The sequence below is a fragment of the Lathamus discolor genome, chromosome Z, assembly GCF_037157495.1.
Source record: "Lathamus discolor isolate bLatDis1 chromosome Z, bLatDis1.hap1, whole genome shotgun sequence".
NCBI classification, from domain to species: domain Eukaryota; kingdom Metazoa; phylum Chordata; class Aves; order Psittaciformes; family Psittacidae; genus Lathamus; species Lathamus discolor.
The window spans coordinates 26,875,571-26,887,641 of record NC_088909.1 but is presented as its reverse complement, the minus strand read 5'-3'; the positions used below and the strand labels follow the sequence as shown (position 1 = coordinate 26,887,641).

Below are 12,071 nucleotides of genomic sequence, written 5' to 3'. Positions count from 1 at the left end.
GTCTCCAGAGCAGAGCTGCTCCAGCCCTCATAGCATCTCCATGGCCTCCTTTGAGCTCACTCCAACAGCTTCACATCCCTTTTGTGTTGTTGCCCCAGAGCTGGACACAGGACTGCAGGGGAGCTCTCCCCAGAGCACAGTAGAGGGGGAGAATCCACTCCCTTGACCTCCTGCTCATGCTCTGGGAATGCAGCCCAGCACATGTAGGGGGATCTGGGCTCAGGTGCACACTGAAGCTGGATCATGAGGAGCTTCTTGTCACCCAACACCTCGAAGTCCTCCTCAGAGCTGCTCCATCCAGGCTGTATTTGTGTTTGGGATTGCTCTGACCCAAATGCAGGAACTTGCCCTTGTTGAACTCTTTGAGGTGTGCATGGACCCACCTCTGACTTTTCTTTGTTTCTTTCACCTCAGTGACAGTGAGATGGAAATGGAGGCTGAGCATTACCCTAATGGAGTCCTGGAAAATTCATCTACCAGGATAATGAATGGCACCTACAAACATGAAGAGATCCTGCAAACAGATGAATCCAGCATGGGTAGGGCCTCAGAGGCAGGAAGGGTAAAGAGAAATAGAAAGAGTTGGTATTGAGAGTTGAATTGTAATTGGATTGGGGGAAAAAAACAAATACCGACCACAGTGAATGAAGTTCTCAAGATGCCTGTTTCATGGGGAAGATGAATCTGTCCTGGAACTAAACTAGGTCTGGTTTTTCATAGTCTCTCTCCAGTGCTGGTGATGTGGAGCAGGGAAAGCAGTAGGAGTCAAAGGGTTGTTCAACACTGGTCATTAAACCAGCTTAGAGCAGTCTTGGCACTTCTGCCAGCTGAGGAACTGAACTGAACTGTGGAAGGGTGGCTGATGCCCAGTCACAAAGTTCAACTTTGAACTTCGGGTTGGGAGGGAGAGGATGAAACTGGGAATTCCACTAGTTAGAATGGGTCTTGTGGGCAACCCGTTCTGGGAAGCTGGTGGTGTTAGCATCACTGACTGAAAGGTTTTGGAGTCTGGGATTGGTTAGACCAGGAGTTTCCAGGTTGTGTGTGCTGTACTACACACATGAAGAGGAAACATGGCTGGAGCTGCAAGCTGCCATGATTTTATCAGCAGACTTGATATGTAGCTAGTCCTCAGGCATTAAACAAACTGAGCTTAAGTTTTCCCTGTACCTAAAAAGTGCTATGAAAAAATATCACTGGCTCTTGCAGTTCAGGGATCACAGAAAGCTTTGAGTGGGATAAACTCAGAGTGGAGAGCAGCTGCCTGCTCCAGAAGGGGAAGGAGTTTATAGGTTTCATGTCGCAGAGTGGGCAATGGTGGGGAATGAAGGACAATTGTTAGTTCTCCTCTGCCTTTTCTCTAGAAGACAGCTGCCCCCAGAGGCAGCTGTGTGGAGGGAACCATGCTGCCACTGAACGAATGATCCAGTTTGGACGTGAGCTGCAGATTCTGAGTGAGCAGCTTTGCAGGGAATATGGAAAGAACACAATGCACAAAAAGATGCTTCAGGTAAGCCTGGGCCTTGTGCTGCCTCGCAGCAGTTCTGTGGGCCAGCACTGGGGTTGTGGGCTCCTTTGCAGAGCTGTGGGTATCCCCCACTTCCGCTCTTGGTGAGGAAGAGGGGGTCTGCCTGGGGATCAGAGGTGAAAGCTTGCTGAGCGCAGATCATCTAAACCAAATTCTCAACACAGGACAGAAGAAACACAGTTCCCGCCTGCCTTCCTGGAGCAACTACATGCATGCTCTTCTCTCCAGGTGACTACCTGCCTTCCTGTGCTGGCTCCCCTGCCACGTGGAGGCAGCACCCTTTTTAATCCAGTATCTCGATAGCCCAGTGTGGTCCCTTGCTGCCAAGAAGTAAAGGGCCCTTTCTTTTCAGGAGATAGGCACCTATCACCTTGGTGATGGCAGGAGTTGCCCCAGCTGATGGACCTGGTTTTCCTGTGTCTTTGCAGCCATGCATGACCTTACTGTGCCTTTCTGTTCTCTCATACAGGATGCATTTAGCTTGTTAGCTTACTCAGATCCTTGGAACTGCCCTGTTGGTCAACAGCTGGACCCGATCCAGAGGGAACCCGTGTGTGCTGCTCTTAATAGTGCTATATTGGGTAAGGCCTGGTTCCTATGTGAGTGTCAACCACTGGATATACCTCTCAAGGTTGTCCTGTGTCAGGCAAGCCTGTGAGTGTCAGGAAAAGCTCAGAAATACTTGTACGTAATCTTTTGCCTCTCTTCCTGTTGCTCAGGACTGACAGGGCAGTGATGCAGAAAGGGAAGCCTACAGAGAATGAGTCCTTCTGATGTAATCTTTTCACTCTGTTCCTTGGGTCTTCCTCAATGCTGCTTCCAAGGATGTTTCTTAGGATTTTCCTCCCGTGCTTATTAAAAAGCCAAGATCTTTTTGATACATTTCCTGCCTCTCCTTCTTGCTCTGAACTCACCTGAATCATTTTGCTGGCATTACCAGAGCTCTTTTCCATGCTGTTTGGGTTGGCAGAGGCTTGTCCTACCATCATCCTACTTTCTGGCAGGGAATGCAGTTGCTGTGTTGCAGTATCTCATAAGTGAAGCAGGTTTCCATAGTGCTGGATGTAAAGCAGAGGGGAGCTGTAATTCCACTTACCTTTGAGCTCATGCAGAATGTGCAGAGTTAAATGCCGGCAGAGTCTGTGTTCCCTTCAGGCATTGCCTCTGTGTGTTTCCATCATGTGCTATGCTTCTTATAGCCCAAAGGGCCTGGCTGCCTTCAGTCCAGTGTCAGAATCGAGGCTGTGGTAATGATCTAGCCCTCGGAAGACACCTTGTCTAGGTCAGCTGAGGATTCCTTCTTGCATACATAGCAAACTTGATGTTGGAAAGAAGCAGTGACCAGTGAGTGAGTTTGTCTAGTGCTTGGACTGCTGTGTAGACTTGCATAAGTGGGAGAGATGGAGAGGATTCCTCTCATTTGGTCCCAGTTTCTCCTGGTTTTCCTTATTCTTCCGCACTTCGACTTCTCATGTTTTGGGGGTTTTGCAGCAGGAGCTCCATTGCCTTTTTCTTGCCCTGGCCACCACAGTAGCACTTTCTCAAAGGCTGTGATGAGCTGTGGCTCCATGTGGGACATGTTATGGGTGGTGGGGTGTGCAAAGGAGCAGTGGTGCAGAGCCACTGGTGCTCAGGAATAGCTTCCTTCCAGAGCCAGCACTTTCTGCCAGGGGTGCTGGACTTGATGCCCGGGTGGGACTGAGTGGGACTGAGCACAGGCAGCCGGCACGCAGCTGGACACCTCTTCTAAACAGATTTCTGTTTTTTGCCCCACAGAATCTCAGAACGTGCCAAAGCAGCCCCCACTGATGCTTGCCCTGGGCCAGGCCTCGGAATGTTTGCGGCTTATGGCTCGCGTGGGCTTGGGCTCCTGCTCCTTTGCCAGAGTAGACGACTATTTGCACTAGCCACCCGAGCAAGATGGAGTTGACATCGTTGAGTGCTGCCCTCTACCTACTGTTGCTGCCACTCTGCACCACCACCTCGTTCAATAGCTGACCTCCCTGCCACCAACACCCCTCTAGCACACACACACACACTGCCTGCGAACTGGTTGAGTGAGTCCCTCACTGTGTGGCTATTCCCAATCCCAGGAACAGCTGGGAGATTTTACCCGTCTCTGTGCCATTGCTGTGGCTCTAGCGGCACTCAATATTTTGCTGGTTTTTATAATGTAGTACCTTCCATTGTAGGGATTTCTCTTTTTATTTGAGCTGTTTCTTATGGATCCACCAATATTGTATCTGGAGAGTTTTGGTGAGCTGGTGTCTGCTGATATCTGAGGAAGCTCATCAAGTTGCTGACAGCTTGTTCTTTTCTTCCCTTCTTCCTCCATCATGCACATACAGCATGATCTTGTGTGCTAGTTATCTGAACTCTTCTCACAGTGGCAGCTCAGAGGGAATTTTTTATTTTGCTTGAATCCTGTTTATTAAAAAGGTCTCTTACACCTCCACAAAGTTATTGATGTATTTATTGCCCACAGACTCAGTCCCAGCCATACACATCATACAACCTTCAGGAGTTCTAGTGAGGTATGTCCTGTCGTGCACTAATGATGAAAAGTGGAGCAGCTTGGTCCTTTGTGGTGCATTCCTCTCTTAAGGGCACAAGGCTCTCAAATCCTTGTCTTTGCGAGTGGAAAGATTAGAAGACTTGACATTGCCTCTGTTAGTGGCTGAACTGTAGCAGCATCTTACAGCCCTGAGAAATGTGTAAATCAAGCTCTCACAGCAGTAAAAAGGACAGGATTGTTGAATATTAAGTTACCTATTGTTTTGTTGGTAGAAGCAGGTCATTGGCCTCCAGGAAACATCCACAGATGCTGCCAGTTGGGCTGTCAGTTTTGGTGTTAAATCACAAACCCCCGTTTTTCTCCATATAGGGCAGCTCTGTCACTAAAATTAAGTAATAATAGTATTTACTGCTTTTCCCCGGGTAACACTGATCTAAATGAGTACTTTTAAATTTGGAAGTGTCTTGGGAACAGTAAGCTGACCTGTGCTCACCCTTGCAGGTGGCACATGGCTGAGATCAGGCTGTGGCTTAGATTACTACCAACTTTATAAGGTCTGAGCCATTCAGAAGGAAGCAGCAACATTTCTTTATGGAATGCTAAGAAAATTATTCTAGTTTCAGACCAAAGCAAGGATCTATGTGTGGGTAACCTCCAAGTAAAGTGGATTAATGTGTCCCTCTGCAGTATGTATCAAGCCCAGGTGCTTGAGTGCTACTGAGCTTCCGGCATTCAAATCATCTGCCTGTGTTTCTGAGCATGTACTTTTAAGTGGTGAGGCTGTGTAGCAGGACCATGTGCTTTGCATTCACTGGTAATAGCCTTGGGAGACTTCAGAATTGGTCCGGCTGCACAGGAGGAAGTGTAGTTCTGCACCAAGTGAGTTTTAGGTCAGTAGCTCTGAGGAGGGCCCATTGGTGCTGAGACCCAACATGTATTTTACTGCTGTTTATGATTTTTTTTTTTGAAAGGTCAGTGAAAGATGAAGAGATTGTGTTGAAGTTTGCCCTGAAAATGAAGGTTAGCCAGTGCCAGGGCTTCACAGCTAGAGAGCTTGTGTGCTGCTGAAGAAGGGGTGGTGCTATGTGACATCTGTGCAGAGCATTAAGGATTTTCTGCATTTGCAGGCTTGGTTTGCAGCTGGAACATGAGGTCTGAAACCAAGGTAGAGCAGGGACCAGGTGTCCCCTGCGCTGCAGAAGCAGCTGTGGCAGTGAATGTGCAGATGGTGTTGGAGGTGGTTGGGAATGCATATTCAGTGCATAAGGAATACCTTTTAGTGAAGGTATATGATGTGTAAAGGTAGTGCTTGAGCAATGATGGCCTAAGAAAACAGGCAACATGAAGTTTAGAGATGGAGGAGAGATTTTTATTAGATCAACTCAGCTGAAAAAAACGGAGGAGTCTGTGTACTACAGCTTTTCTTCTAGACACACAGGAGCAGAGAACTGCACCATGCAGAATTCAACTTAATTTGAGTTATCTGGGAACAGCTCATGTAGCTGGAAGCTCCACTACTGATTCTCAACTCTGCTGGTTGTCCCAGTGAGGGCTGTTACCAAGCCCGCAGTCCGTTCCTGGCTGCAGCTGCAGAGACACTTAACTCCTTTCTGAAGCCCTTGTGTGCCTGTGCTGAACCTAAGTTAGCATGTGAACTTGTCCTGGTGAGAGATTTTTCTGCAGGCTCTCCATTTCTTAGACCCAGCCTTAAGGCATGCTGAGGGGGCTGATTGTGGGTACTTAGGCTGGAAATACCATAGCACCTGGCTTTGCCTTTCACATTTGGCGGCTTCCTTTGTTGTTGGTCACCATTCAGCTTGCTGCTATCTGGCTGCAGTCAGGCCTCTCTCTCATCTTTGTAACAACACAATCTTTATCTCTTTCTGAGCTTTTTTGTTACTTCTTTTGGTGGTTTCTTTAAGCTAAGTCTCTGTCATGTGTCATATTAATGCCTCAGTCTCTCAGCAAAGCTGTGCTGATTATCCTAGAACATTTTATTTTGCACTGTTTTTCTTTTCACTACAAAACCCCCAAGGGACGCTCCTAGATACAGCGTAATTCTGGTGCCAAGAAATTCTGGTGTGATGAGATGGTTTCTCTGGCTTGTCATGGAGAGCATCCCTGTGGTAGAAACCATCTTGCTCTTGCGTCAGGGTTAATGTTGAGGGGTCACACTCTTACTGGTGACTAATTGTCAGTGTCCCTCACTGCCATTAATGATGTGCAGCACTGATAATGGCAGCAGATCCCTGTAGACGATCTGCAGGGAAAGAGCTACAGGGGAAGATCTGCAGGAAGAGCAGTGATGCTTTCCACTTCTTGCAGTCAAAGCAGTAATGGCAGCTTGAGTTCTTCCTTTTCTGCTTGACCGAGTTCCTGACCCGCCTCACTGCTGTAACCAACACCCATCCCTGCTCCCAGCTTCTCTTGCCTGCTCTTGTACCTGCTGTCCTGATTCTGGTTTTTGAGGACTGCAAAGGCTTTTCTGCTGTGACATACCTGTCACCTGTTACTTGTTCAGGTTTTTTTTATTTCAAGTGTTCTTGTGGTTTCACTAGTGGTTTCTCATTGTTGTGCTCAGATTCTGACTAACGCAGCCATGACTCCATGTGGGGATGTGAAAGTGTGTTTGTGGTGTGTGGGGTGTAGGTGTAGGCTTCAGCCTGCCATGGATTTCTAGGCAGTAAGTCTGACTTGGCTTTCCCAGACTATTTTTCAAAGCCTTTTGGTCTTTGAATGTCCCTGGCTGCTCCTTGATGGTTCATGTCAGCTGAGACTTGGTTTGAATTCTTGCAGTAATTTAAAAAATCCAAACAGAACTGAACTGAATTGAGGTTTTTAACTTTAATTGTGGTTGTGCATCTAACCAAAAGCTATGGCAGTTTAAAAAATTACTTTTTTTGAAGTGATCTGCAGTTTGTTATTCCAGATGCTTCATTCTTTGCTCAGAAACAGGTCTTAGAATCATGGAATAATAAGACCAGGTTGAAGGAGGCCTTGAGCAACCTGGTCTAGTGGAATATCATCCAATTCCAACCCTCCTGCCATGGGCAGGGACACCTTCCACTAGACCATGTTGCTCAAGGCCCATCCAACCTGGCCTAAGAACACCCCAGCTGGGACTTTGCTTCATGTGGGGCAATCCCTCACAGTGTGACTTCTCTGGAGAGCCCTTCAGTAAAGCCATGCAAATGATTGAGTAGCACCTCACAGAAACTGCTGGCTTGCTGCCATTTCTAGGTAAGGAGGACAAGGTCTCTGCTATGGCCCTGTTTTATCATATAATGAATCACAGACTGGTTTGTATTGGAAGGGACCCTAAGGATCATCTAGTTCCAACCACCCTGCCAGGGGCAGGGATACATTATGATGTTGACACCTGTGTTGCTCTCTACCAGGCTGGACTTAAGATTCTAGAAAAAGTTTTTTCCAAACCAGAGGCAGACACTGCTCATATTTCTCATGCAGTCCCAAGTGGGGCTTTATAGCTATTGCATACTTCACAGGACATGAAATGCTGCAGCTGTAAACAACTAAACCTATTCTAGCTCTTCTGTGCCTGCGCATTAAGGGGGTTTCTGCTCTCCACTCATCAGTCCAGAGTCGGCACCAAATAGCTGTAGTCTGCACAGTGGCAAGCACACTCCAGCTATATGTAGTGGACTTGTCAGTCCTGGGGTAACCATTTGACTTGGTCTTAAAGGTCTTTTCTAACTTAGTTGGTTCTCTGATTTTACATACTCTGGACACCAGCCACTCTACCCATCTTCCTTCAACACTGCATTGCAGCAAGGGCCTCTCAGAAGGATAATGTTTCAGAGGGACTTAGTGAAAACCTGCTTTTAAGGGTGTTGAACTGCAGCCCTGCACATCATGGCTCTGTTTTTGAGCCTAATGCCCTGCCTTGTTAAGTGGCCCTTTGAAAACAACATTTTGGGAGCTCCAGACTTGGAGCCTTGGTTAAAGTGTTCTTTGGGGGTTCTGCGTAGAGCGCTTCATGGAGCTGAGTTACATCACTAGGCTTTTCTCCTTACAGACAAGGGTTTGTGCTGTCTCCATAAGCAGTGAGTGCAGTCATATCAACAGTAACATGGGAGAACTTCGGGGTGATAGATTCAAGAGGTGGATGCATTGGAGTAGCTAGGAAAAATGCTTCTGGGAGGTGTATCCACCTCATATACCTTGTATTCCAGTTCTGACCATCTTAGTGGCCTCTGCTGGATACATTCCAAGGCCATTTGTCCTGTACCAGAGGAGCCAGATTTTGTTCCTCTTGTTTCTCTTAGAACCATCTTGTTCTGAATGACTCCTCTTGTGGCTCCATGATCCTATCCTAGCAGGTATTTAACAAAAGCTGATACAAGACTTGCAGGGTTGAGTGAACTCTCAGGCTCTCCTGTGAGCAGGCAGGGCAGCAGTCTGTTTCCCATCCAACCTTAGGTATGAGCCAGCTTGTTTGGGGAAAGCTTCTTACTGCTCTTAGGTCTCCTTTCTTGCTCCTTTGCCTTGCACAATCCCAGTGTTCTCTCATCTCTGTGACTACCAGAGGTGGTATCTGTGGTGTTTGGTGCTGCAGAAGCTACTTTGAGACCAGGGTCAACGCTGCAGCTCGTGCCCGCAGCGTCTTCGTTGAGCATGGACATGGCAACTCCAACTACTCTTCTGGGCTTCTTTCTGCTGCACTGGCCTGAATAGCAGATCTGTGTGTTACCATCCCTTTTTGTCACAGTACAGGGGCCCGTTGTCCTGCAGCTCAGCTGGGTGTAGCACTTCTGCTGTTCTTTTGGAGTTGGTTAAGAATTGAGCCTTTCTGTGTGGCCAGCAACATAGAGAGGAACCTCCAAAGTAAGCACGAAGTATGTGATGTCCAGCTGTTCAGGAGAGGTTGTCCAGGGGCTGCTCTCCTTTCCTTGCAGCCCCCAACATGTACCAGAACTGATCTCATTGCCATAGGACACTGCGGAAGGTATATGGTTACCAGTCCTATAGAATCATAGAATCATAGAATAGTTAGGGTTAGAAAGAACCTTAAGATCATCTAGTTCCACCCCCCGTGCCATGGGCAGGGACACCTTGCACTAAACCACGTCACCCAAGACTCCATCCAGCCTGGCCTGGAACACCACCAGGGATGGAGCATTCACAGTTTCCTTGGCCAACCCATTCCAGTGTCTCACCACACTCACAGTAAAGAACTTCCTCCTTATATCCAATCTAAACTTCCTGTTTAAGTTTTAACTCATTACCCCTTGTCCTATCACTGCAGTCCCTAATGAAGAGTCCCTCCCCAGCATCCCTATAGGCCCCCTTCAGATACTGGAAGGTTGCTGTGAGGTCTCCATGCAGCTTCTGTTCTCCAGCCCTAACTTCCTCAGCCTGTCTTCATACAGGAGGTGCTCCAGCCCCTGATCATCCTCGTGGCCCTCCTCTGGACTTGTTCCAGCAGTTCCATGTCCTTTTTATGTTGAAGACACCAGAACTGTACACAATACTGCAAGTGAGGTCTCATGAGAGCAGAGGGGCAGGATCACCTCCTTTGACCTGCTGGTCATGCTCCTTTTGATGCAGCCCAAGATGCAGTTGGCTTTCTGGGCTGCGAGTGCACACTGAAGCAGGCTTATGTTAAGTTTCTCATAAAGCAACACCCAAGTCCTCTGTATTTCCAACATCCTTGTGGTGCTGACTGTGCTGCTGCCCAGTCGACGTGGACACTGGGAGATGCAGCTGTGACTGGTGTGGAGAATGGGCCCCTTCAGAGCGTCGTTCCTTTTGGCTGTGTATACCAGGCATTTTGCTGTTTACTTCCTTGTTCCTTCTGGTTTTTCAGTGACCTCTCAACCTGTCCTTGAGCTGTGTCCTTATTTTTCACTCTTATCAAGGTGTCTTTACCATTTTTTAAATAGCTTTGTTCTTGAGGCTTCCTTGAACAACTGGAACAACCAGAGCTGGTGTAACTAGCTCTGGGTATTGAATTTATCATTTTCCTCCTTAGGAATCAGGGATGATGAACTGTCTCCTTCTCCAGCAAAGCAAACCTTATTGGATTGCTGTGATGCTGCTGTTGTTTGGTATTGGGAAGTGCTTTCCATGAAGAAGCAGTGTGCAGAATTCAACTGCCCCGTGGGGCAACAGGCAGAGAGGTCCATCACACTTCAGTCCCATGGAGCTGGTCAGCATGAGAGAAGGAACATGTTCATTGAAAAGGTGATCCTGGTCCACCCAGAAGGAATAGCTTCCTTCAAACCCTGCCAGTGTTAGAGCAGCCCGAGTTGTGCATCCAGAGTGGAGTAGGTCTCTTGTAGAGATCTGGAGTGGGGCTCCAGCTCTACATGTCCATCCCTAGATGTTATTGCACAAGGGTTCAGGGGCCGTGATGGGAGATGTGCTGTGTGCTGCTGGGACCCTTCTGCCCTTCAAAAACTGAGTGATGGAGGGACCTCCAGTCCAGCAGTTCCCAAACAGAAGCAAAATTTGTCTGTGAGTCATGTACCATCTGCTGTGTGGGTCAGAGAGCTGGAGGTAGTGTTGGTGGGTTGTGTGTGTGTGTATGTTAGAGCAGATTTGGGGAGGAAAGGGGAGTGGTTGAGAGCCCGGCGGCCTCCTCCAGAGGAAGCAGTAGCTGCTCTCCGCCATCGTCCCCTGCAACAAGAGGTGGCAGGGGATGGATGAGTGAATGTGGTGTGTTTGCCCTTCTCCCTGCATCCTACACCAGTGCTCAGAGCCCGGCAAGCCAAGGGTTCATCCTGGCTTGAGGAGCATGTCCTGCCAGTTGGTTTGCTTCCAAGAGGGAGGCTTAACTATCTTGTGCTTGCAGGAAGCCAAATCCTGTGTGGGGTTTACACTCACATCGCTGCAGAAACATTCCTGGAGATCATGCAAACCTCTGCTCCTTGTTGATCTTCCTCTGGCCAGGCAGACACTCCACTTGGGTCCAAGCATGTCCTCTGACCGCTTTGCCTGGGAGGGCTTTAGCTGCATTCTTCCTCCAGGTGGGAGCACAGGGTGTTTTTACAGGCTGGGCTCCTCACAGGCTCAAACATGGAGAAAGGAGAAGCAGCCACTCTGGGGATAATTAGGATTGTAAAGAAAACTTTAAAAAATACATGTGTGGTGACTTCCGGACCAAGGACTCTGCACATGCCTTTGATGGGGATTGACTATCGGTCCTACCTGTGCACGTTCCTCGCAGCTCTCCAGCTGGGGCAGGCAGAAGCAGGCTGCCACCACCATCATGTTGAAGCCCCAAGACCTACCCACAATGCAGTTAAACTCTCTTCTGCTGGTTGCTCAAAACTCAGGTATGAAATACTGAGCTGGGCCATGGGGTGTGAGGTCTTTGCAGGTTTCCAACCAGCCCTGGATGAGCGGCCACCATTGGGTTGTGGTAGAGCAGATCCCCTCATCGCCTACAGAGGCAAGAGGGAGAGTCTCCTCTTTGGTACATCCTCAATGGACATTACACAAATTGTGCACATTAGTTCAGTTTAAGCATAGTATTTGTGAATTAAGTTATCTGATGCTTCGCATGAAAACTTCAAAAAGGGGGAGGGGGGGAGGTTTAACTGGGAAAAAGCCTATGAAAATATACTGGAATTATGATTAAGAAACTGACAGTCTGCTGTATATTGACAGAATTATTTTTATTAAAATACACATCCCTGTGCAAGAGTCCGTGTGGAGCTGTGTGCTTTGTCATCCCCATACGCGGGGCTTCTCAACATTTTCACCTCTCATTGCCAATAGCATCTTGTAACACCTTCTGCATTTCATCAACACAGCTCTTTCTGCAGGTCAAAAACTTCCAGATTAGCAGTGTGCCATGGCAAGAATTGCTTTTTCTCCTTGAGTATTGTGTTCTCCGCTTGTAATATTCTGGCTGGGGGCCTGTGTGGTTTTGATTTACAGCAGTGTTCGAAACAGATGGAGGAAATCATCTTCACAATCGTCCAATGTGAATGATTGGGAAAGGCTGCTTAGTAAGGGAAATGGTGAAAGAGTCTCTGAAATACAGGCTGGGGCTTTCTATCT

The 12,071-nt window shown here is 48.0% G+C and overlaps 1 protein-coding gene across 3 annotated transcripts in view; it reads left to right on the top strand.

The window, feature by feature from the left end:
- LOC136004658 (ran-binding protein 10) overlaps positions 1–11,711 on the top strand; it is a 77,292-nt gene extending 65,581 nt beyond the window's left edge. For 2 of the 3 annotated variants that reach the window (XM_065661335.1, XM_065661336.1), the window contains 4 exons: positions 415–539; positions 1,365–1,510; positions 1,998–2,109; positions 3,305–11,711. In XM_065661335.1, coding sequence (XP_065517407.1) covers positions 415–539; positions 1,365–1,510; positions 1,998–2,109; positions 3,305–3,435 — 514 coding nt within the window. In that variant the 3' untranslated portion in view covers positions 3,436–11,711. The remainder of the gene's footprint in view (positions 1–414; positions 540–1,364; positions 1,511–1,997; positions 2,110–3,304) is intronic. The other variant, XM_065661334.1, reaches the window with a different exon arrangement.
- Positions 11,712–12,071: the final 360 nt, after the last annotated feature.